Source organism: Gadus chalcogrammus, chromosome 12 (genome assembly GCF_026213295.1).
Source record: "Gadus chalcogrammus isolate NIFS_2021 chromosome 12, NIFS_Gcha_1.0, whole genome shotgun sequence".
In the NCBI taxonomy this organism is placed as follows: domain Eukaryota; kingdom Metazoa; phylum Chordata; class Actinopteri; order Gadiformes; family Gadidae; genus Gadus; species Gadus chalcogrammus.
Window position 1 is genome coordinate 27,790,176 of NC_079423.1, and position 25,436 is coordinate 27,815,611.

The window sequence follows — 25,436 nt, forward strand, 5'->3', positions numbered from 1 at the left end:
CTCTGATATGCACTGCTACCCATCCGTTCACGCCTCAGTGTCTCCGTGCCATTGGCCAACGTGAACTCCCTTTGATCACTGCTGGCTTGGTCTCCACATCAGAGATCCCTAGATTCCTGGGCAGCCAGTCCTGACAGAATGAACACGGGAATAGAATGCAGACACACATCCATATTCATGCACGCACGCATACTCATACACATACACACACACAGACACACACACACATGGTAACAATAAAACACACACAGTGGTCTGTACAGTACAGTTCATTCAGAGTGCTGAAAGATGAGTGTGCGAATGAGAGTATGAACACAAACGTTGACCCGTTCACATGAACCGTTCATTCCTTAGCAGGTGGGGTAATCACAATCAGGGTTAAGTTACCGGACAGGTATGTTTTAGAACTTGGCCTTTTTTTCATCATCCTCTTCATCATCGTCATCATCATGGTTCTATTGTATTAATTGACATAAAATTGGTGTCTGACCAAAAAGATTGCAAGTAGCAATCTTTTGAATAGAGCACATGGAAGTTAACTTTAGATATTTTGTTCTAAAGGATTCAATCGTGAACAAAAGTCTATGACTCAATGGAAGATGTGTGATCAATGATTTATTGTTATTTATGCAATGCATATGCATTGGTTAAAGTACCCCTAAATTAGTACATTTAACCAAATAACTCTGTGGCTTATCAGATGCATTGTGGAACATCATATACCGATCTAGACTGGAGACGACTCTGGAAACCACAGCCCTGGGTATGTGTCAATGGTTTCTGGGCCAGAGAGAGCAAGGGGAAGAGAGGGAGAGACAGGGAAAGAGAGAGAGAGAGAGGGCGAGAGGGTTAGATCGAGGGAGAGAGAGCCACACAGAGGCGGAGAGAAAGTGTGAGAGTGAGCGAAAAATAGCTGGAAGAAAGAGAGAGATTGAGCTTGAGAATGAGCCAGAGCAGAGGTGGTCGGGACGGAGGGATGGGAGGGGGGGAAGGGGGGGTGGGGGGGGGAGGGTGGATGATGCGTTGCAGACCATCTCTTGTGACTGTCTTTTTTATTGTTGAGATTTTGCAGAGGATTTCCCCGGGAAACGCAAAGAGTCGTAAAACTCAATACATGAAGGCGTTCTGTGAAGAGAGAGAGGGGGTGAATGAGGCAAGAAAGTGTTTAAATAACACCCCACACCCCCCCCCCCCCCCCCCCCCCCCCCTTAAAGAAAAAAAGGATTCCATGAAACTGGGTCGCTGAACCACAAGGCTGTTAAAACTGCTACTGGAAATTGTGATTTTCTTTGACCTCGCTTGATCAACATTTCCCTGCTGGATGCGTCCGTGGAAAACGCATATTTTTTCCTCCTAGTTTAAAATCAAATCAAATATTCCAATCTGAAAGAAAAACCTTTTACTCTGGAAATACAACACCGCAACAAGGCATTCCAACCGTGTAGGCCTACGACCGCAGAGATTCAACTCTGCTCACTATGAATGCCCCTGGACGTCACCCCACGTCACTTATTAAGGGCAGCAGTCCGGTCATTACACATGTGAATTCATACGCAGTCTCCTTCCTGACCAGACAGTTAACCTGGTGGGAGTGAAGACAAGCAGGCGTGAGACTGTCTGATTCACTGAGTCACACACCAATACATCTGACCTGATTCCAGATGGAATATACTGGTTGCAGAAGAAGAATCGTGTTCATGTGTGTGTGTGTGTGTGTGTGTGTGTGTGTGTGTGTGTGCGTGTGATTTTATGCATGTGTGTGTGTGTGTGTGTGTGTGTGTGTGTGTGTGTGTGTGTGTGTGGGTGTGAGAGCGCATATGTGTGTGTGTGTGTGTGTGTGTGTGTGTGTGTGTGAGGGTCTGTATGAGGGGGCACGCTACATGTGTTGAGCCTTGATGGTTCTGCTGGTAGTGATCAGGGGACAGGACAACACATGATTGTTTTAAAGGGAGAGCTCCAGCGAGGGGAAGGGGAGCGCAGGCAGGGGATCTGGTATGTGTGGAATGCAGCAGAGAGGGCAAACAGAAAGCCTCTCACTCCTGTGTCTAATGAAATCAATGCTTGCAGCGTGTCCGTTGTGTTTACTGGGCCAAACCAGCAAGGGGCTCCAACAGAGATCTTAATGCTGAGGCAGGAGACACTTATCTTCTCTGTTGCGAATATGAAGCAGTTTGAAACACAAGAAGGGGGGGAAAAAAGGGAGGTTGAGGGAGAAGGAGATCCTGCAGCTATTGTTCACAGCTATGTGCATGGAAACGAGAAAGTATGGAGTAAACACACTGCAGGCCAGCCAATAACAGGCCAACGGCACAATGTGACCCTGAAATAGACAATAATGATGATACATTAAATGTTATGGATGTTCTCCTGAGTGAAGATATCTCACACACTGATTGCATGCTGACATGGATGTGGCTCAATGCATGCACGAACGTGAGCACGCACAAACACATTCACATGCACTTATACACCAGGACACACTAATGCCACCTGATGCATTTCACTGTAAAGTTTAATGCCAAATTATCAACGCTTTGTTGAATACCAGGTATGTAGGCCTACCTGTACTGTTCATGAAGTCAGTTTTTTTTTTTTTACTTCTCACTGACACGCACGCACGCACACGCACTTCAGGACAATGGAGAGAGAGAGAGAGAGAGAGAGAGAGAGAGAGAGAGAGAGAGAGAGAGAGAGAGAGAGAGAGAGAGAGAGAGAGAGAGAGAGAGAGAGAGAGAGAGAGAGAGAGAGAGAGAGAGACACACACACACACATACAGACGCCCCGCCTATCCTGAACCGTGACTTCATCAACCAAATCGCGCTTCGGTGACTTGAAGACTGGTACTTTGACTCCCCTCATCATTCCAGCATTTTCTATTCGCTTTTCTCGCCGCTTCCAACACTGAACCCCCGTGCCACCCTCGCTCGTCCACATCCAGGTTGCCATACATCACAGGACAACAATCATTTCTCATGAGACGCCTATCTTTGGGAGAAAACATCACTGGAAACCTTAGGAAATCAGCTGGCCATCGCTTGGTTACATAACTTATTTGAACTTATTTTTATTCCGAGTCGCTGACGAGGCTGACCCATTTGGATTCAGTTTTCCGGGAAAACAGTTTTTGTTGTTGTCATTATTTTTTTTAATTTAGCTAATAGGTAACATTCCATAGCCGCGTTTGGGAAAACCCCAACACGGCTTCGTCGTTGTTGTTTTTTTTCTACTTGTTGTACTCAGTTTAGCGCCAAGTAGCTTCATCATGGCAGGTCCGAACTCTCTGGACGCCGTGAAGAGAAAGATCCAGTGTTTGCAGCAGCAGGCGGACGAGGCTGAGGACCGCGCGCAGGTCCTGCAGCGCGAGCTGGACAGTGAACGGGAACTGCGCGAGAAAGTGAGAAAATGTTTTACTGTTTGTTTCACATCTCTGGCGCGCGCTCTCTCTCTCGCTCACTCTCTTTTTCTGTCTCTTTCTCGGTCGTTTGGGGCGGTATTATCAGTCCATATGACACAACGAACCAGGGTCACGTTCAGCCGTTTGATCACGAAGTTCGAAAATGCTTTAGTTTTTTTTATTAATTCACCAGAATTGACTGAACTCACGCAAGGCGTTGGTCTTCCTGTGTTTCCCGATGATGCTGGCGCAATGCGCATGCTCTGCTTCCTCCCTGGGTAGATGTCGACTGTGCCCTCTCAGTGTACAAGGAGTTTCACTTTGTTACTGTTTAGAAGGCTACATTAAGTTCAGCGTTTGAGCAGCACGTTGTCATCATCTATTGAACCTTAACATTTGAAGTTCTTCCCAAATAATCCAATCCCTAATTTATCCCTTGTGTTAGTGTAGAGGCGAACACTGTGAAAACAACATAGGAGTAGCCCTCCATCTTAATTATAGGCATGCAAATACCATCTAGTCTAGGCCTGTATCGTTACCCTTGCAGTACTGCCTCATTCGTTTTTTACATAAAGGTGACACAGATCATCTTTATGGAGACAGTTCTCGATATCTTACTTTGAACATATGGAAATTACGAAGATTGGATGAAAATTCTTAACAGGGCCATGACAGTGTGAGCTTGTTTCCCACTACTTTATGGCACCATGCACCATTCCATTTGCACTTTGAGACTTTACTTTGCTAATGCTAATGAGCATCAGTAGTGAAAGGAAAGATGTGTCAATCTGGAATGATGAGAGACCAGATGTCAAACCCAAGGAATTGGCTGCTTTTTAGTTTGTGAACTGGAGCCAATAACCGTCCGTGGAAGAAAATCATCTTTGTATTTATGCTTTTAGTTGGTTATTATTGTGCCTCTGTTGCTTTTTTTTTGCTTTTACCGGATTAATTTATGTACAGTGTCAGTATTCACAGAAATAGAGAAAATGGAAACATTAGTATTGAAGCTTTGAATTGCATCAGGCTAAATTGCCAGTGGTGGTTGTAGGCCTAGTGCAAGATTGATTGAGGCAAGAAACCTAAAACAGTAAGAACCTCTTTATTACAGAGCCATGGAATGGCTTTTTGACTACTTCCTTCCTTAACCACAATGCCGTTGTGTTAACACTGTTAATGTGGGTATAAAAAACAGCTTTACTGTACATATCAATAAGGCAGACACAACCTCAGGCTAATTGGCCAAAGGGCACACACACACACGCACGCACACACACACGCAGGCACACACACAGCATCTTGCTCTCTTTCAAAATTGCACACTTAACATGGTTGATCACATTTATGAACACATTAAGAATTCATGTTTTGACAGATAATACAACTTTTCATAAGGAACGAATAATGAATACAAGTGGAAAACAATGATTTGATTTCATTCATATTACTATATCAATACTAATTAGAGGTAACCAAGAAAAGCAATTGGGCAGAATCATTACATTTGGGGTGCGTATTAGCTTAAGCACTAGAAACAACCTGAGCTCGTAAACAGCTGTTTGTTGTAAGACCAAAGCTTCTTCTATTACCCCACATGCAAAATGGGAGCGACTCAGAGTCATGCCCTGGCCTGAAAACCATCTGTCGCTTGGTAGCAAGGTGCCGCTATCAAAACAACAAGCATTGAGGAAAAAAAAACACTTAGTGGGTCCTAAAACCTCCGGGCCATAATTGCTGTGTGTCCTCGACAGCCCTAAGATATGACCTCACCCCCCCCCCAGGTATACTCTGTGAAGCTGTCTGTTCCATCACAGCTGTGAGGAGGGCTCCACCCTGACTCACTTTGATTTCCTCACCAAACTCAACCACAACCCCACACCTGAGGGTGTTGCTGTGTGCCTCGTCAGGTAACGAGCGACGACGATGATGATGATGTAATGATGATCCGTTACAGAGCTCTCCAATATAGCGTTTGAATCCCTCTTAATCTTCCATGGGCACGAGTGACCTTGTACCCACTCTGCCCCAACGGTGCTATCTTTTGATATAGTGCGAGATAAGATTGGACACATTAGGTCCCATTCGGTCGTAGAGGTCGCTCCTTGTCGAGTCATTGTGACACAAATGAAGTTACTTTCACAGTGTTTTATTTGAATCTATAAACTTGGATTTGAATACTACGACTGCAGCGTATTTAGTGGTTGAACAGGATACCAGAGATCAGATGATAGGAAGTGGGGAACACAGGGGAATGTGGAAATGAGGAAGCTATTATGCTATTAGTGTGAGGTATCTTTGCTGGGACGACGCAGGGCAACCCTGCCTTGTCACTCCCAGGATGTCCTCTGTAGGCTGTGGCCCAAAACTTCCTGTAGTTTTACTCCAGCACATCCTGTCTCTGTAGTCCAGCCCTGATCAGCAGGAAGATACTGTGAACTGTGTTTGTTTGTGTGTGTGTGTGTGTGTGTGTGTGTGTGTGTGTGTGTGTGTGTGTGTGTGTGTGTGTGTGTGTGTGTGTGTGTGTGTGTGTGTGTGTGTGTGTGTGTGTGTGTGTGTGTGTGTGTGTGTGTGTGTGTGTGTGTGTGTGTGATTGTTTCTGTGCACTTCCATTTGAACTGCGAATAACTTTGTTGGCTGACCCAAGCATACTTTAGTCTTAGTGTTGAAGGATGTTTTATGTCTGCCTTGTCATACTTTTCTCCACACTTTTTGAACATATGTAGGTGATTTGGTTGACATTAGCCTACATTCTCTTTGATAAATATTTCTATGTGAACCCTTCTTTTACTCTTGTTCTGTGTCATTTAGTTTGGTCTAATTACAGGAAAGGGCTTGGAAATATTCCAGGAATCACCATTTTCTGTGGCCTGAGTTCTAAGTGAGTACGTCGCTGGCATCTTTTTACTGCTTTGTGAGGGCAATGTGCTTAGTACCAGGCCTCTTACTGTTCAATGGAACCATTCTATGGAAAAAGTTACTTCCTCTTGTGGCCTTTGACTTAGGCCTACTCTTTCCCTGGGAATAGTCTCAAGTTTTTTTCCAAATATAACTGGCCACATGTTTTCTTGGCAGTCCCGCCCATTCTGGGGGAACACTCCCATGTCCACAGCGAGTGGGGTTGAGGTAGTGAAACCCACGCCAAGGTGGTGTTGGGCTGCGATCCAAGTGAGCATTAGGATAGATGTATAGTCTGCCCTAGATCAAGCATGGCTTCCTCTGTATTAAAGGTTTTAATATAAGGTCTAACCTTGTTTAGGGCGATTTCAACAGGAAGGTCTCTGTAATTCCCTCCTCTCTCTGGAGCCATTCATAGATACACAGTTTCCCATTGGTTTTGAGGCAAAAGAAAACCAAAAACTCAATTTCAGACAATTTGACAAAGTGCCAGAGCAGGAGTTCCCCCATCTGTCAGCATCTGGAGCATGTGGTTGGAAGCAGTAATGGGCTTGGTCAGTCTGATATATAAAGATGTAAACAGTTTTACTGGCAAGGTTTTAACAAGAGCTGTTAGTCGTTTACAACTGCCCGACATGCTGTTGTTGGCCCGCGCCACACCTGCTACATCCCATAATAGACCATCGGCACTTGATGGTAGGATGGGTTTTCAAAAGACCTGAAATGCAACAAACTTTTCAAAGCCTTAAATTACTTAAGTATAATTTCAAACCAACTTTTGGAATCCATGCCGTTGTGTTCATTCCCTAAAACGACAAGTAAATCATAATGAATAATGAATACATTCCATGGATAATGAATATTGGGTAATGGAAAACCATTCACAATGGCCAAAAAGGTCAGTGTGGAAAAATGAAAAGGTCTATGACAAGATCGAAAAGAACATGACACACGAAGCAACCATTTATAATAACGTGTTTCATATGTTTACTAATGTTTCTCACAGCATATTTTCGGCTCCCTTCCGAAGGCTGCAACTGAAAACCAAATAACAACGCTTCAATAGGCCCGAACCACACAGGATTCAAACATCAGCATGGACTCTGAGCCACCAGAAGCAAGGGAGGGGCTCAGCATCAACTACTTCTGCCCTTCTTTATCCGAGCCAGCCCCAGTGTACCGGTCCAGTCATGGAACATCCTGATGGGTCTTTTCATAACACTCAATACCTTACAGATGTACGGCGCATTCGCCTGCTAGTCTTGTCCCAGAAAGCCACTGACATACTTTTCCACGCTCTTGTAAGATCCTGGTGTTATTTTAAGCCAGGTTGATGCTACCTAGGGAACAGCAGGCTTGGATTCATGTCCTCCATTAAGACTGAACTGGATCAATGGCCGTTGAGGGGAGGAGTCAGCGCAGTGCCTCCACGTAGTGTGGTATCTGGCTTTTTCAGCATTTTCCGCCTCCACAGATGGTTGCAATTAGTGTGTGTTTGTGTGTGTGTGTGTGTGTGTGTGTGTGTGTGTGTGTGTGTGTGTGTATGTGTGTGTGTGTCTGTGCACGTGTGTGTCTGTGCGCGTGTGTGCTGTGCGGGTGTGTGTCTGCGCACGTCTGTGTGTGCATGAGGGTTTCTGCATGTCACTATACTGTCTTACATCTTGCTGATACTCCACCACAAATTCCACAAAGTTAATTTGTCCATATAAGGAATGAGTCCCTGGCAGCTGGGGAATGCAGAGCTGGTGACGAAGGAAGGGGCATAGCCAGAGAGGGGGAGAGAGATGGGGGGAGAATGGCCAGGGAGAGAAGGGGAGAGAAAGTCATGAGGGAAAGGAGAGAGGAAATGAGTTTGTGTTATGACTTTGGTACAGCTTAAGCAGCTCTATTTTCAATTTTACTGTCTTTCAAATGGCTTTCGGTTACAAAGAGACACTCTTTGTACAGTCAGCCACAAGTGCTTTCACCTGTAGGACAATAAATGGACCTTGCACTTTGACAACAGTTTTTACCTCTATATGAGTCCGGCTGGAACCTGATTCATGGTTGTTCCAGTTGGGTCAATGTCTTCCTTCTTCCCTTAAACGAGAAAGAAAAGAAAAACTCAGTGTGCTGAATACCTCAGTGTGTATACATTGTAAGGGGGAGGGCCCATTTCTGAACCCCTGGAAATGAATGGATGAACTTTAGGCCTTGGAGACCATCTGGAACCACATGTGGTATAAACACTCCCCCTGTGTTTACAGCAGATCCACAATCCCCTTAATTGTTGAACCTCGGTGATGGGCAGAGCCGTGTTGTCATGCAGTGCTGTAAGCTGTTTGCTTGGTCCGAGGGCCATTGTATGTGTAGACTTATGGTTCATTGTATGCCGGCGTTGGTTGCCAGGTGTTTCCATGTTTTCATAACAACTAGTGACTTAACATTTGACTGGCGTGTTGCCAGTAGATTGATTGAGTTATGGATGACTTGAGACTATTTGTTTGTGGTATCATGTTTGCATGCATGCATATGTGCAATTTAATGTGTGTCTTTGTCTCTGTGGGAAAGTTTATGTGAGCGTGTGTGTGTGTGTGTGTGTGTGTGTGTGTGTGTGTGTGTGTGTGTGTGTGTGTGTGTGTGTGTGTGTGTGTGTGTGTGTGTGTGTGTGTGTGTGTGTGTGTGTGTGTGTGTGTGTGTGTGTGTGTGTGTGTTTGTGTGTGTGTGTGTGTGTGTGTGTGTGTTGTGACATGTGTGCCTGGAAATGTTTTACAGCATCCGATCTGCCTTGTAACTGACCTGGGGCTCATGAATAGTAGGTTTGTTTGTATGTGAGTGTGTGTGTGTGTGTGTGTGTGTTTGGGTGTTTGTGTGTGCAGGTAGCATTCACTTCAACCCATTGCTTCTCTAAGGACTGAACAATATACCAACATGTGTTAGGGCCCAGGTCTGTATTCAGTTCAAGGTTCTCCCCTTAAAGCCATTGATGTCATGCTGACCCACGAGGACCTTACAAAAACACTAGTAATCCAGACCCCATTGTGTGTGACTTATGGTTCCCCTATCATGTCAAAGGTCGTTGCACCTTATGTGATTAGATGAACCCACTTCAGTTTAAAAGTTTGTTTCCTTGTGAGAGAGAGAGAGGGAGACTTGTTTTACTCTGTCTAGCTACTTATGCCGAGCTCATTTGCAGAGGTAGCTAACACAACAAGTGAAAATGTTAAATTAATCTCAAAATATACCAAAGTGGATTTTCAGTTGCAACACCACCTTGAAACGTTGGAAGGACTGGAAGGACTGCGCACGTCGGCCTGATTAGCCGGCTCCCCTGTGCACGCCACCTAGCTTGGTCGCTCTCCTTCCCACCGAGTTATCTCTTCCCTTCTCATCTCGGTTGGCGACGACCTCATTTGAATGAGGATAACCACCTGCTTACCTGCAATATCAACAAGATTTGATTTGATTTTCTGGCCGATTGAGTGTCTGGCTTGTAGAGTAAACTAAGGACTAGATAAATGAGGACCAGCTTGCAAGCCTTGAAGTTGCTGAGTTGGATAAATAAATGAAACGTGCAAGTTTGGCCTCAGAGTGCAAATATTGAATCGCACCATATAGCAAGTGTGCAGAAGTGCTTATAATTGTTTAACTTGAGTTAATACAGTAAAAGTCTTAAAATTATTAAACTAAATAAATAATGAATGCGAGAATAAACTGAATGAGATCGGTTTTGCTTTGACTTCTTGAATCTTCAGTATTTATCCATTTACACATGACTCCTTAGATATTTTTATGGTCTCTGAGAAGCAAAAAGGAAATCCTCTCTGCTTCTCTGTTTGCCATTTGGTACTCCCTGATCTGCCCGTGTCTGTTTACCAAGGGCAGAAGAAGCGACAAACAATTAGTCTTCCTATTAAACTTGCCCCCATTCTTCAGTATCCACAGTGGAAAATAGTTGGTCGTGATCTATTTAGTTTAAATCATCTCTCGGCGTACAGTTTCTCCTTATATTAAATTATTATTAACTCTAGCTGTATGCAACAGGGCTGGATCAGAGTTTGGGTTGTATCACAGATATTGTCTGCAGATGTCTCCAGCTGTCTTGAGACTTTTTGCATATCATTTCGAGTTGACTATTGATTTCTGAAACCCGTTCCACCTTGGGGAGGTCCAACAAGACACAGTTATGCCTCCGTTTCAGTTTCTGCGGCAGATGGGGCGACTCCAGTGGATTTCTTCCCAGAGTTCGGTGACATTCAAAAGCACTTCATAGGAAGTTAATACTGAACGCCCTCCGGATGAATCTTGACAGCTAATTAGAAAATGTGTGTGAGGACGTTGTACATGGCACGCAGTACTGGAGAAGGAATGCATTTGCTGCATTGCACATGGGAAATAACCTCACATCTTTAAAGGCTATGAGAATGAGAACTCAAAATTGAATAATTGACATATCTAAGTGCATGCTATGTGATGAGTTAACTCATTCTGTTTTAAACAAGGATGTGTGTGTGTCATCTCCACGACACGACACACTACCACTAACCGTCCTGGTTCCTCTCCTTTCCCATGTCTTGTCTTTTCTGGCTCTAAATGTGCTTTCTTGTGTCATTTCGCTCAATAATCCTGTCTCGGTGCGGGACAAACACAACAAAATGTCAGGAAGGGAAACGCTAGCCGACGCATCAATAAGGAAATGAAAATCAAGAGTGGAAACTCTCCTCATCTCCGGCAGAGCTGCAGGTGCGCCTGTCCTCATTTCCCTCCAGCTGTCCCCTACTTTTGTTCCTATTTTTATCTTTCCACTCCTTCCGCTGCTGTCCCTCGTCCCACGCCCGCTTCTCCGTCACACCTCCTCCCTCTCCGTTGTCAGCAACGGAGGAAGGGGGAAGGAGAGCTTTGGGGGGGGGGGGGAAGGTGGGGGTTCCTGGACAAGTGAGGTTCATGTTAAATGAATGACTGAATCAAAGGACCTCTCTGTTTGTGTGTGTGTGCCAGGCGGAGGGTGACGTAGCGGCTCTGAACCGCAGGATTCAGCTGGTGGAGGAGGAGCTGGACCGGGCCCAGGAGAGGCTGGCCACCGCGCTTCAAAAGCTGGAGGAGGCGGAGAAGGCCGCGGACGAGAGTGAGAGGTCAGTAGCACCACCCCCACTGATCTCTTTCTGTTTTTTCTGTCTGACAGTGACTTTCTTTTAATCTTCAGGTTGGATTAAAATAAAGTGTCCGTTGGTTAAATGTATTGTACGTGCGTGTGTGTGTGTGTGTGTGTGTGTGTGTGTGTGTGTGTGTGTGTGTGTGTGTGTGTGTGTGTGTGTGTGTGTGTGTGTGTGTGTGTGTGTGTGTGTGTGTGTGTGTGTGTGTGTGTGTGTGTGTGTGTGCCTTGTTGCTGGAATGGTTTGCAAGCTTTCGGTTACTCTACACTCCAGAGATTGCTACGTTGTTACAATCTAGCTAGTTTCAAGAAATCTCTCTCTCTCTCTTACTCAGCCTCACTCTCACTCTCACTCTCACTCTCACTCTCACTCTCTCTCTCAATCTATCCATGCATCAAAGTAGATGCCAAGCAAGGTAACTCTCCCTTCTTTATGGCATTTATTAACGCAAACAGAGGCATGAAGGTGATTGAGAACCGGGCCAGTAAGGACGAGGAGAAGATGGAGATTCAGGAAATGCAGCTTAAAGAGGCCAAACACATTGCTGAGGAGGCAGACCGCAAGTATGAGGAGGTGAGGCCAATGCAGTGGGACGCAGTTAGAGAGTCCGCATCACTCTCGTCATCTCTGGGTGTTGACACGAATGGAAATGAGCGGAATCTGAGCTGTGGAAAAGACAACTAAGGCTGTTATAACAGCTTTTAAATAAAGCCCATGTAAAGGCCATGTAAAGCCTTTTTTCTTATTGGCCTCAAAAAAAGTTCCATACTGTCGCTCCTGACTAATTATTTGGAGATGAAGGCTGTAAAAGACCCTGCCTTCAGTACTCCATTCAACAACAATGAAGAAATCTGAATCTGAAAGTCTTTGCTTCTGGGTCTAAGGTGGCTCGTAAACTGGTGATCCTGGAGGGAGAGCTGGAGAGGGCGGAGGACAGGGCCGAGGTGTCAGAACAGTAAGTAGAATATACTGTACACATTCACTCACTCACTCACTCACTCACTCACTCACTCCCTCACTCACTCACTCACTCACTCCCTCCCTCACTCACTCACTCACTCACTCACTCCCTCACTCCCTCACTCACACACACACACGCACACACACACACACACACACACACACACACACACACACACACACACACACACACACACACACACACACACACACACACACACACACACACACACACACACACACACACACACACACACACACACACACGCGCACACACGCACACACACGCACACAGACACACTTCAGCAGCAGGACTCCAAGGCTGACCATCTGTCTGTGTCTCCCAATAGTAAAGCCGGTGGGCTGGAGGAGGAACTGAAGAATGTGACCAACAACCTTAAGTCTCTAGAAGCCCAGTCCGAGAAGGTGAGTGGGAGTTTGTGGAAAGATAACACTGGAGCTCGTATCAGCCGTGGCTGCCCGCTGGATGTTTGCTCAGCACCCTGCATGGTTTGCTGAAGCTCACTCGGGTGAAAGGCAGTTTGCATCGGCATTTGTGGTAATGATAATAGAAAAACGGGAGCAAAGTTACACCGAAATAACTTTCATGAAGTGAAATGAATGTGGTAGCACTGGTGTAGTGAAGGACGAGCAACAATTCACTCACAATGTTCAATGTTTAATTTTCTACAGTATATACTTTATAACATATTTACAAATCCATAGCTCAGCTCGAGCAAAACACGGCAAAAGGACGATAAGCATGGCTAATACACAGCTACAGTACAGATCTCTACCCATGTCATTAGGAGCTGTCTGAAACAGTCTGCTTAGTTTTCAACAACGCACACACCGCCACAGCGTACACACTTCTAAGTAACACTCAAGCAATGGAAAAAAATAACTCTTCTGGGAAGTACAACTGCTTTTCCGGCCCACTCATCAGGCTCTACTTGAAGATGAGTTAATAATTATTAGTCATGGCGCTTTGGCCCGCACAGAAACGTTCCACCGTGTCCTTTACTGAGACCTTTCTATGGCTCAGTGCACAGGGTTCAGCAGGCCTCTCTCCTCACCAAAGCATTATTCCTGATCCCTATAATTGCACACCGCAGCTCCCTACCTGATACCCAAACATTCATTTTCCTTGTAAATAGTGTTATGAGGCGACCCTGGTCCTAACATAACCATGGTCTGCCACGTGGCCCCTCCTAACTATGTTGTAGCAGATCGTCTACTGGGATGTCCACAGCACAGCCCACCATACACACCCACCCTGAGGAATCGGTTGCTTTGTAACGCTGCCAGCGCTGCAGTCTGGCAGGATTAGTTCAGAATTTACGATCATAATCACCATCATGGCCGTGATCCTCTTTCTTATCTTTCTCTTTCTTTATATTCTTTCTCTTTCTCTCTCTCTCTCTCTCTCTCTCTCTCTCTCTCTCTCTCTCTCTCTCTCTCTCTCCCTCTCTCTCTCTCTCTCTCTCTCTCTCTCTCTCTCTCTCTCTCTCACTCACTCCATAACAGAAAACAAACATAGAAAAAGCAAAGAACACAAAAACACGTAGTATGCACTTCTTGATTCCTCTCACTATTTCAGGTCCGCAAGGGGACACTAATGCACCCCAACACCCCCAGAACAAAAGGGTTTGTTTTGGCGAGCAATGTGTAACGCAAAGCCGTCTGTCTGTCTGTTCCAACAGTACTCTGAGAAGGAAGACAAGTACGAGGAGGAAATTAAGGTTCTCAGTGACAAGTTGAAGGAGGTGAGTTGTCGCTCTCATTCCTCTCACTGGCCTTCTGACTGCATTCATAACACCGTGCAGGGAAGCATCTGAGGTCACTGACTCCTCTTTGGTCATGGTTCCATCGCGTTGAACATGAACTATTAATATGGAGGACCTATCCAAGGGAAAAAGATGGTGATGATTAACTTAATTGAATAATTAAAAAAGGAATATGTTATGCAGCGAGTAAATGTGCAGTAATCTTTCCCACATCAAAAAGGGTTGGATTGTGTCCCATCATTTCCAGATTTACTCCACTTGGATTGATTACTTGGCACGTTTAACGATTTTGGGAAAATGAAAATGAGGCATTTGTTATTGTTTGACAGGCTGAGACTCGTGCTGAGTTCGCCGAGAGGACAGTGGCCAAACTGGAAAAATCCATTGACGACCTGGAAGGTACGGATTCACACACCAACACAGGCACATTCAGTTTGTTTACAGGGACCGAAGATTATCGTTTTCTATTGGGGTGGGGTGGGGGTGATCTAAGATGTAAAAACAGGTTATAGACTTGGAAGGGTTTCAGTTTTTTACTATTTAAAAAGACGGCCGGGCCGGTAACGATGGCCGGTTTTCAAAGGAAAAGCTCACCGTGGGAGCTTATTATGTATTCATAGTGAGTAAATGATTAGACATGTCAAGCTTACCTCCATTGAGTGAATAATTTAGCGACATTTCCCCGTAACAGTTAGAGAATCTCACTGCCCAAAGCCTATGTGGCCCCTTTTTCCATGTGTCCCTTTTCACACAGTTAATGTAGACATCGCTCCCCCCCTGCATATTGTGTTACACCAAAAGTCTGTAGAAGATTTTCGGTGAACAGAAAAGAGTGAGCTGCCAAATGCATACCGAAGCACACTAATAAAATGTCGGTCTGGGTCTCCGGTGTGCACAACTATGCGATGCAGCCTTTTTTCCAATCAACATGCAAAGACTCTTGTTTGAAAAGCGCAGCTATTATACGCTAGCTTGACGCTATGCAGAGCTTTCAAGGTTAGCATTGTTTAGCTGGGGAAGCACATACCACAGAGTTAATGGGGTTAGAGGGAGGCTGTTTTAACGAGGCCTTCAGCACAGGTGGGAACACCCCTGTGTGTGAATGAAAGCGCCTGTGAAAGTGTTTTGTAGCTCGCTGGCATCTCCTAAGGCAGACTTGGATCTGTACTCACAATCTATCTATCATTCGTACGTCTGACCATCCGTCCTTCTTTTTCTTTCTCCCATCTTCCTTTTTTCCTCTGCGCTCTTTGTGTTCATTTGCCATTCCTCCAAATCCCCGCTTTCTTCTTGGGATCCTCTGCTGTTGTATTTGACCGACCTCTGCTTGGTGCTCTCTGCCGACATCTGACCTCCAGATGAACTATATGCTCAGAAGCTGAAGTATAAGGCCATCAGCGAGGAGCTGGACCATGCCCTCAATGACATGACCTCTCTGTAGCGACTCACTCCCTCTCTCTGTGTCTCTATACATCCCTCCATCCCATTCTTCATCCCTTCCAATTCCCGCACCTTCTCCACCCAGCTTTGGGTTTTGGTTGTGGTCCTGAAATCCTGGCTGAGTCTTTCTATGTATTTTTTTTTCTTTCTTCCAATTGAATATATGTGACTTTTTCTGCCAAAAAAAAGTTATTAAAAATATTTTTTCCTTTTCATCTTTCTTGTCTCTGCTGGGCATACACTGCTGCAGCTTTTATCATCATGCATTGATTGTAATTAATTTGGTAAACGTACTACCAACGGTCTGCTAGTTGCAAATCATTGTGTACTCTGCATAATCTTTCTCTCGGTTATCAACAATGTGCCTTTTACACGGTGAGATTCCTGCAAAGAGTTAGCATGGGTTGCCGTGGTGAAGAGTGTGTGCACCTCACTGGGTTCTGCAATGCCTCACAGTTGGTTTCCTAATGTGTTTTTCAGACATAACATGGTACAACGCAAATACAATTGTATTTTTCTAGTCTCTTACGTAACAATAGGTCATCGTCAGTTTAAATAACATAACAACAGCATAGGCAATTAATAAAACGTGGAGGTACTAAATCGTTTTTAAAAAAGTGACTATATAATCAGTTAAGTAAATGTTTAGCTAACAGTCAGCTGCTGGCATATAATATCCATCAGCAGTTTAAGCATGCAGACTAACCTGGAAGTTTTTTATTGGACTTTCTAAAGTGTGGGCTGAGTCCGGTTCACTGCATGTGGAACAGATTAACGTCGCTCAGGGACATCGTTTGAGTGCATTCTCGTAAATTTTCCACCGTTGAAGTTTGCAAAAGTTTTTAAATGTGCAATTAATGACAAATTAATATGCCCGCGGTTGCCGTTAGTGTGCTTATTTCATGTGACACTATTTCTGACGATATATTATGATTCATTTTAATGAACTAATATTATGACTTCTAACTGTCATCCTTTTTCTCCAAACTATAGAGCAATTATCAAGCGCCAAAGAAGATAACCTGGGTATGCATCAAGTTTTGGACCAGACTCTGCTGGAGCTCAACAGCTTATAAACACATAAGAGACGAAGAGGATGACATAGAGTCACGTTACATTCCATCAATGTTCAACATATTCCACACTTTCAGCTGGATATATTTTTCCTCCAGTGAGAAAACAGGGTGTTAACTTAAAACTTGTATCCTGATGTTTTTTTGTTTTTTGTTAATTCTTACTTATTTTAAGGCACAGCTTTCTTTATGTCTTTTAAAATTACAAAATCATTCCAACACCATTACATTTATTGAGTTCCTCCTTCTTTTGGCATTTTCTTCAACACTCTTTGACCACTTTTATACGAACAATGGACAATGAATATATGCCTGGCCACTCAAGACATTTATTTTTATCACCCATGCCATATTATATAGTGGATGACATGATTTAGCTCTCTTTACGAATGGCTCTTTAGTGCCATCTAGAGTATTTTTGGATGAAAGTCAAATGTTTCCCTCATAATGGTGATTGAACGTATGCTCATTTTTGACAGCCCAGTAAACTTTGTTGTTTTATCTCTCCTTTGATTGTTTGGCTGGTGACGGTTTTGCAATTTCTATCTCTTTGTTGCTCCCTGTTCTAAAAATATTTTAGTGTCAGCATCGTCAAATTGTGGTTTCAATGGTCAAAGCAAAACTATGCTATCAGTCATTAGCGCCCGCTGTTTCACAATCAAACAGGCCTATGCAAAAAAATTACGCATCCATCATTTAATAACAAAAACAAAATTTTCTTTCTCTGCAAATATTATTAGATTCCTTGGTCTAAAACGGATCCAATCAAACAGACTCTGTAAAGACCGGGTCCTATGTGATCTATGGTAATCAGCAAGAGCCTGTATATTATCTAGTCTGGTAGTTAAGGCCTGTGCACCAGTGTGTACAACTCCATTAGTGCCACTGCCAGTTCGGTTTGATTACTCTGCAAACCCAAACAGATGCAGATGTTTCCCAGCATTCGAGGTTGGGGGTCATCTTTGAGGGAGCCCAAAACCACTGGAAGTCCAGTTTTATAAACCATCAACATTTATTGTATATAGTAGAATAATGTTAGGTATTTCAATTAGAAATTTCATTCTCCAATTTTCTCATACAGTTTTGACAGGTGACGATTGAAACCAAAGAATTCCTGTATAGGAACCAATGAAACTTACAATGTTTTGTTTATGAAGTACATTGTGTATGTATCTCACTCTTTTCGCCATGAAAACACATTTGACAAAATCTGTTTTTAAATGTCTTTATTTGCTCCCCTGCCTCCCCGTTTCAATTTAATTAAAAATGTTTTTTACACAAATTGTCAAGTTATTTTTTGGCACATGCAATCTTTTTATTATACCACTTCGTCCTTGACACCTGATAATAAACCGAACAATAACAAAAGGCATACTTTCACTGCGCTTGGCCCTCTAAACAATCGCAATTAATTATATATATATATATATAATTGAAGTTATATTAAAGTAGTTAAGGAAAGTGATTAGACACTTTTGAGATTGATTTTGAGAAGAATAATAATTGTACATAACTGTTTTCATACTCAAATTATGTAGGCTATATATTTATCATTACCTGGGCATTTGACATCCGTGTGGTAGGAGTTGGGAGTCTGTTTACCAGCCGTTTTTTCTTGTGCCTTCGCTTTTCGTCGGGACAACTTGGGCGCATCAGGTCCTTAGCAAGCTGCATCCAGGTTTAAACCACAGTGTTGAAAATGTATAATCAAGGCCCGGCCAAAAAACTATTTCATTATCTGTCGTATCGTCGTAACTGAATATCCTTCTTGTCCAATACTGCCTCCTACTGTATATATAATGTATTACTTTAAATATCGTGTTATCCTTCTGACATTTAATCGTTTAGGTCTACAAAAGCAATGAAGCAAGTAAAACAAATAAACTTGTTAAAGAAGTGTAGGCCTGTACTTCATGTTTAATTAATTACATTCAACGTATATCATGTTTAAGCAAATTATGTTTATACATGAATACTGTTATTTTCATCGTTAGTTCAGAGAAAATAATGCAATATTGAAATATAAATTAAAATACGGATCACAAAAATAAATCACTTACAGACATCTCAGTGATTTTAGAAGCTTTTCGGAGTCAGTTGAAGGTAAAAGCAAGTGTATCTCACGCCTTCGGAGGAGCGGAGGTGATGGGGTGCGCTTGCTTTGCGTCTGTTCACTTTTATGCAGGATCCCTGCACATCATATCACCAGTTCGGCCCACCGCGGTCTATAAAACAATCATACCTAAAGTCAGGCATGTAACTTCCGGAGCCACGACGACAGAGGAGAATGACATTTAGCTCAACCAATCGGATAACACCTTCAAGTGACAAGCAGCAACCCTCTTGGCATTACACGAGTCGACGGGCGGGATATCCGCAATAGCTAATAACATGGCGAAGACTTACGATTACTTGTTCAAACTACTTTTAATCGGCGATTCAGGCGTCGGAAAGACATGTGTGCTATTCCGATTTTCAGAGGATGCCTTCAACTCAACGTTTATCTCCACGATAGGTAAGACAAGTATTCGTTATTTGTGTTGTCTTTGCCATAAAAGTGCCCTAACGCAGAAGCCCATCCCTTCATGCTAATTCCTTGCTAACTTTTTGGTTAACATTCATTATGAGCTGGTTAGCCAGGAAGCAACCTAACCGGCTTCTCGTAGTGTAAGGTCCACTGGCGTTAAGCCACATCATTTTCTTTTGTACATGGAATTCAAAGCATGTGTGTGTGTGTGTGTGATTATAATAATTGTTAAATACGCAGTTCAAAAATGTCTTCACCATCGTCTGGATGGGGTGGTGACTTGCACCCAGAAGAATTATTATGGTAGAATGAGAAATAAGAATTATAGAAATAACTAAACCGTTTATATGCGCTACATTATACTAGATTGAGTTTAATGTTAGTCATTTAATAAAGCTAATAGTCATCAGTATGTGAAAGTACTGCACAGTATGCAGTTAGTGACTATCCTACCCAAATTCTCTAGTTTCTTTCTTTAACTATTGCCTCTAGCGATGCTGAGTTGTTTTGGAAAGAACGTGGATCACCTCACTGAATCTGATGTGTCTGATTTCAATTCCCAGGTATTGACTTCAAAATAAGAACAATAGAACTAGATGGGAAAAAGATCAAGCTACAAATATGGTAAGAAAGTGGTGATGTGTAATCAATAAGGATAACATTTTGGAAACACTAAGTTAGCATTCAGAAAAAGTAGTGCTAAATATGGGATCCATGTGATCCATTATTACCTTGATGAAACAAGTAATGAACCATGTATCTCCGTTTTAGGGATACGGCAGGACAGGAGAGATTCCGAACCATTACAACGGCCTACTATAGGGGGGCCATGGTGAGTAGCCTGTCTGAGCTCCGCATATATGATTCAGTAGAGTTTATTGATTCGGTTTGTGTATAATGGAGCCTATACTCTGTCTTTGTTTCAACATTTACTCTGTATACAAGATATTAAGTCTCACTTTGTTTGTCTCTTCTGCGCGATTTATTGTGTGACTTCACCAGGGCATCATGTTAGTATTTGACATCACCAATGAGAAGTCCTTCGAAAACATCAAGAACTGGATACGGAACATCGAAGAGGTACTTGTGGCGAAAAAACAAAAGAAAAGAAAAATCTCTTGTCTATTTATCTCTATCCGTCTCAATCTCTTGTGTCTATATTGTTGCGCTTAACTGATTCTTGCGCTTTTTGTGGTCTATGTCTTCATTGTTAAATGCAATTGCTGTAAGTCGCTTTGGACAAAAGCGTCTGCTAAATAAATGTACTATCTAACATCCTGAATGACATCTGTGCTGATGGATCCTTTACCAATCCCCCTGTCTCCTCCCCTGGTGCAGCATGCCTCGGCAGACGTGGAGAAGATGGTCCTTGGGAACAAGTGTGACGTCAACGACAAGCGACAGGTGTCCAAGGAACGGGGAGAGAAGGTAAGGCGCTTGAGCTGTGCTGGACTTATGGAAGCGCTCTCAGAGTTTGCGTACTGAACGTCAACGCGTTTGGAGTTCTAATTGTGCCTTTTGATTTCCTATCTCTTGTTGCTAGCTGGCACTGGAGTACGGTATCAAGTTCATGGAGACCAGTGCAAAGGCCAACATTAACGTGGAGAACGTGAGTCAACTATTTTTACTGCGGTGAATTGCTTTAGGTCTGCAGTACAGAGAATCACGTTGCCCAATCACGTTTGTCTCTTGGTGATCGAATACCCAGGTTTATGCTGATTTTACTGCTTGTGTTGTATCTCCATCCCGAGCCTTAAAGTTAAGTGTGTTGCATATTTTTTTTCTTGCTTCCTTTGGGTGGGTAGGGTGGATTGATAATCGTTGGGAATTTCACAGGACATCAATCTGCCAATTAACTGATAACGCATTGTTAATGAATCATGCAGAGGTTTATCTAATTTAATGTGATAATTTTAAGTCCGGTATCAATCATCCATTCAGACTATAAAATGTTATTGTGACATGACTTGATTCAATATTATGATGATGACGCTCGCAAACATTTGTCTTCACTTATCCAGTCCTCATTGTATTCACTATTCGTGTTTCCTGCAGGCCTTTTTGACCCTTGCCAGGGACATCAAGGCTAAAATGGATAAAAAGCTGGTAAGTCTTTGGCTGTGGCTAAAATATTGATGAGGCTGTGCAAGCCTGATCATATTACTTTGGTTGTGTGAACTGCTAGTGTATTGGGCCACAGAGTATCTGTAATGGGACAAAATACTGTAACACAGTTACTCCTAGACAATAACTTATTTATGTGACGCATGCCAAACATTTATTTATAGAAGAAGTTACTTATTTTCTTTCCATATATTTATGTAATGATAAATCCAAGTATGTTTAGAACTCCACACATTTTCTTTCATGCATTGGCCGTTATAAAGCCAGCCACACAACGGCGCCGAAGGGGCGCGTCAAAAAGAACGCCCCCATTATTCCGGACGTACTAGCCCACACCGGGGCCCACTAGACGCGGGGCAGCGCACCACGCCGCCCAGATAGGCTTCCCGCCACTGTTCTGTTCCCTAGCGTCGTCGCCCCTGAAAAAGCGCTTATTTAAAGCTGTTTGGTACATCCCGGCTTGATACAAGGTCCTGTACATATGAAGATTGTTGATGCAATATATAAATAATTCCACAATTCAAAAATAATGAGCAATGAAAGTAAATAAAGTCTGGAAGTGACTAAACCGTAAACAAAGTGCCAACGGTACATAAAGTAACTATGAACTAATCATAGTAAGCACAAACAGAGGATCATGTGCATCGGGGCCATATATGTAGTCATAAAACAACTGCTATGACGTTATGGTAGCCTATACCTTCTTTCAAAACATATCGCAACGGTGCTGCAGCGCGCTGCTTCCTATTGGTGCTAGGGGCGGCAATTGACACGCGTGAAATGCGCACCGCTGCTCTTCGGCGCCGGTGTGTGGCCGGCGTAACACTTTCTCCACTGATGATTACTGATAATTAGATTATGTAGTGTGAATGGCTTTGTAAGTCTGTCGTTGTGTAGTGTGTGTGCATCTCTTCCATTTTGTTTGTGTGCTCTCGCCTGTGTTCCAGGAGGGCAACAACCCCCAGGGAAGCAACCAAGGGGTAAAGTTTACAGAGCAGCCCAAGAAGACCAGCTTTTTCCGCTGTACACTCCTGTGAGGAGAGAGACAGACGGACCGCTGTTGGAAAAAAAGCCACCATCGCCTTAACTGTGTCCCGACAGGACTGGACAGAGCATGCACAGATCCTTCACCTCACCCCTCTCTCCCAGTTCTGGTTTTCCCGCCGCTGGTATCCTTGCAACAACAAAAGAAATCCCCCCACTTTCTCTTCCATAGTCAATTGAAAAACATTAGCTTCTTGCTCTGCTTATGGCCTCAAACAGAGTACCTCATAAAATCTGAGTACCATGTTTACAGAAACATTCATAACAAAACGTTTTTTCTCACAGTGGCCATCCCTCGACACTCGTCCTTGATTGGTTACCTGAACAAATGATTTGATTCTTAACTCCCTCTGTCCTGAGGCCAAAGCCCCACCTCCACAACTCTGCAGCCCCAGGTTTCATTGTTCAATTACTCAGGGAATCCTTCCAATTATATTTCCAAAAAGATAGTTTTGCTGATTATTTTTACAGATAGTTACTGATCAAATGTATACATTTTGTTACTCTTTAACAAACTGAATCGTCTCTGGCATTTAAAGGCTATGCATTTAACAGTGTTATTTGACACACGGAATTGCGTATATATGCATTTTCAGTAGTTGCCGAACTCTTGCCGGCATACACGACTCTGAAGTTCAACCATTTTTCAGTCTCATCAGCTTCATTACCCACATTTTCTTTTCCTTTTTGGGTAATGCTGACTCTTGAAGCTGCTTATGCTAAGATTCTATTTCTTCACTAATCTGTGTCACTTTCTAGAGGCACAACTGACCCAGTTGAATGGCCTTAGACTTTGGAAGTGGTGTTGGTTAAAGCTCACTGAAAAGGAAAATATGGAGTAAATACAGATTGGCCATTTGTTTCTTAAAACCATACCATCAAGGACGTAAACTTCTTGACAAACTGACAAACCAGGTTGCGATGTTCCTAGAAATCCTTGTAATTTCTCTTAATAGAAATGGCAATGGATATTCTAGGCCAGTTAGGCTTCTTTCCATCAATTTTTAATGATTTGATTTTAATGATTTGGAAAACTGACATCATCATTCTGACAACATGCTGACGTAACACTGATCGTAAGCAGTGTCTCTACATCTCACTAGAAGCAGTCACTGAAACAATGCACTTTCTGCTTATCGTCTATCCATTCATTCTTATGCCTGATTGGCATTTATTCTCAGTATCAGGTTAACAGGTATTTCCTTCATAGGATTCTAAACTTCATATTAATTTCTTCTGTAAATATATATATGTATGTATGGCATATGTGATCAAGTTAAGGGTGCATTCACTTAATGTACATACTGACTAGACTATACATAGGTTTGAATGTCGGTTATAATGACCCCAATGTTTGTATATCTACAGCTGATACCTTCATCTTTATTTTTGTCTTCGGCCATCATTTACAGTCTAAATTAGTCAGTGTGCCAGTGTGTCTTTCTCATCGCACATTACATTTTATTTTATTTTTCAATGCCACTATGTATACATTTTCAGTTGTCATGCTGAACCATTCCACATTTAGAGGGAACTAGAAGTTTGGTCACTGTTATGAGAGGCACATGTATTCATTGTCTATCGTCAATATTTAGGTAAAATTCTAAGCATCTTTTTTTTTATATGATTCCTTTTGTTTAAGGTATTCAGAAATGCAAAGGAGACACGATTAGTTTGAGGTTGAGGATTGTCCATGCACTTCAACTGTTGGTCAAGCGACACTGATATGAAATGCGATACCCAAGTGTAACACCAGGGGGCCATATAGGCTATGTTTCAGTGGAGGCTTTCTGGTGAACTTGATTTGTATGTTGAATACATTTATATTTCTTCCAGTTCATAGTTTTAACGAGGGGAACTTGTTTTCCGGCCCTTGGAAGGTGGGCTGTACTGTAGCAGTATTTATGAAGTAAACAAAGTGCCCTTTGATTTCCTAATGCACTTTTTCAATCTTTCCTTCTGTACAACATGTCTTTGGAGAAGGGCTTCTGAGCACTTGGAGACGTGTTTGTTCCAAAATGGGATGCACAGAATCCTCACCATCTTTCACTCTTCTTCTTTCCGTTCTTTTCGCTTTGTCACAGAGTATGCGTTTTACCCTCCCCAGGGTGGTGGGAGGGGCCTCACTAACTGGCTCCCTTTTATCCTCATCTGAGGCCTCGTTCTGAAAAAAATATGAAATTAGCAAATAGATTTGGATCCATATTTAGAATATAATATTTATGTTTTTTCGGCTTAGGTCCACCCCACTTTTTTTTTTATTCTCAAAACATTCCTCCAAAAAATATCCCTAATCTGTAATTATTATTTTTTTGGTAAGTATAGGCCTACATGCACATTGATTTCCAGTGAGTTTGAGAGTTAATAGAAAAGCGATAAGACTTTCCATCTCTTGCGACACATTCCCATTTTGCTTGTCATAACCTCAATACGACGCTGACCAAGTCATCAGAATTATGCATATTGTATGTTCCTGATTAATTCACATTACTATTGATATTATATTAAAGAATTTCACTGATTTTAGAAATGTTCAGAGGGGCTTAGTTATAGAGCCATTTTTGTCTTTTATTTGCTTTTGTTCCGCTTTATTTTCTGCTTTAAGAGTTTGTTTGGAGCTCAAGTCATGATATCCCTAGTACCCTACAATTATATTGAACTCTGTATTTCAGCACTTTACACAATACCAAAATGTAATGGTAACCTTGTTACCAGAAGAAAACAACTATTTGAACTCTTGGAAATGCCTCTGGAACAGGTTGAGGGTATTTTTGTATTGGAGCTTTAAAAGGTATATATTACATGATTAATCTGCCACATTGATGTTGAACAATAGCATTCCATGGATGAAATTCAAATTAAATACGATTCCTTAGGGAAGAATTTCCTTTTTTTCCCCTCAACAATTGTAAATAAGATTTTCAGTGATTGTACTTTCATAAAACATCTTACTGAATTGATCTTCACCTCTGGATATGTGTACTTTTGATGATTTATTAAAAAAAAAGAGATTCTTTTAAACAAGTTTTTTTTGTGTGTCGGTATGTAAAAGAAATGCGA

At 42.7% G+C, this 25,436-nt stretch overlaps 2 protein-coding genes across 5 annotated transcripts in view; both read left to right on the plus strand.

Moving 5' to 3' along the window:
* Positions 1 to 17,507, plus strand: part of tpm4a (tropomyosin 4a) — a 21,059-nt gene extending 3,552 nt beyond the window's left edge. Inside the window, exons 1-8 of one of the 4 annotated variants that reach the window (XM_056603633.1) lie at positions 2,822 to 3,394; positions 11,267 to 11,400; positions 11,877 to 11,994; positions 12,306 to 12,376; positions 12,732 to 12,807; positions 14,085 to 14,147; positions 14,498 to 14,567; positions 16,602 to 17,507. In XM_056603633.1, the coding sequence (XP_056459608.1) occupies positions 3,263 to 3,394; positions 11,267 to 11,400; positions 11,877 to 11,994; positions 12,306 to 12,376; positions 12,732 to 12,807; positions 14,085 to 14,147; positions 14,498 to 14,567; positions 16,602 to 16,684 (747 nt within the window). In that variant the 5' untranslated portion in view covers positions 2,822 to 3,262 and the 3' untranslated portion in view covers positions 16,685 to 17,507. Of the gene's footprint in view, positions 1 to 2,821; positions 3,395 to 11,266; positions 11,401 to 11,876; positions 11,995 to 12,305; positions 12,377 to 12,731; positions 12,808 to 14,084; positions 14,148 to 14,497; positions 14,568 to 15,526; positions 15,838 to 16,601 lie in introns of those variants that run through there. The other 3 variants (XM_056603632.1, XM_056603631.1, XM_056603630.1) reach the window with 3 other exon arrangements.
* Positions 17,508 to 19,002: 1,495 nt separating this feature from the next.
* Positions 19,003 to 25,393, plus strand: LOC130393057 (ras-related protein Rab-8A). Its single transcript, XM_056603635.1, has 8 exons — positions 19,003 to 19,196; positions 19,772 to 19,832; positions 19,980 to 20,040; positions 20,211 to 20,288; positions 20,547 to 20,636; positions 20,752 to 20,817; positions 21,264 to 21,314; positions 22,280 to 25,393. The coding sequence occupies exons 1-8, from the start codon at positions 19,073 to 19,075 to the stop codon at positions 22,367 to 22,369; spliced, it is 621 nt and encodes a 206-aa protein (XP_056459610.1). The 5' UTR covers positions 19,003 to 19,072; the 3' UTR covers positions 22,370 to 25,393.
* Positions 25,394 to 25,436: the final 43 nt, after the last annotated feature.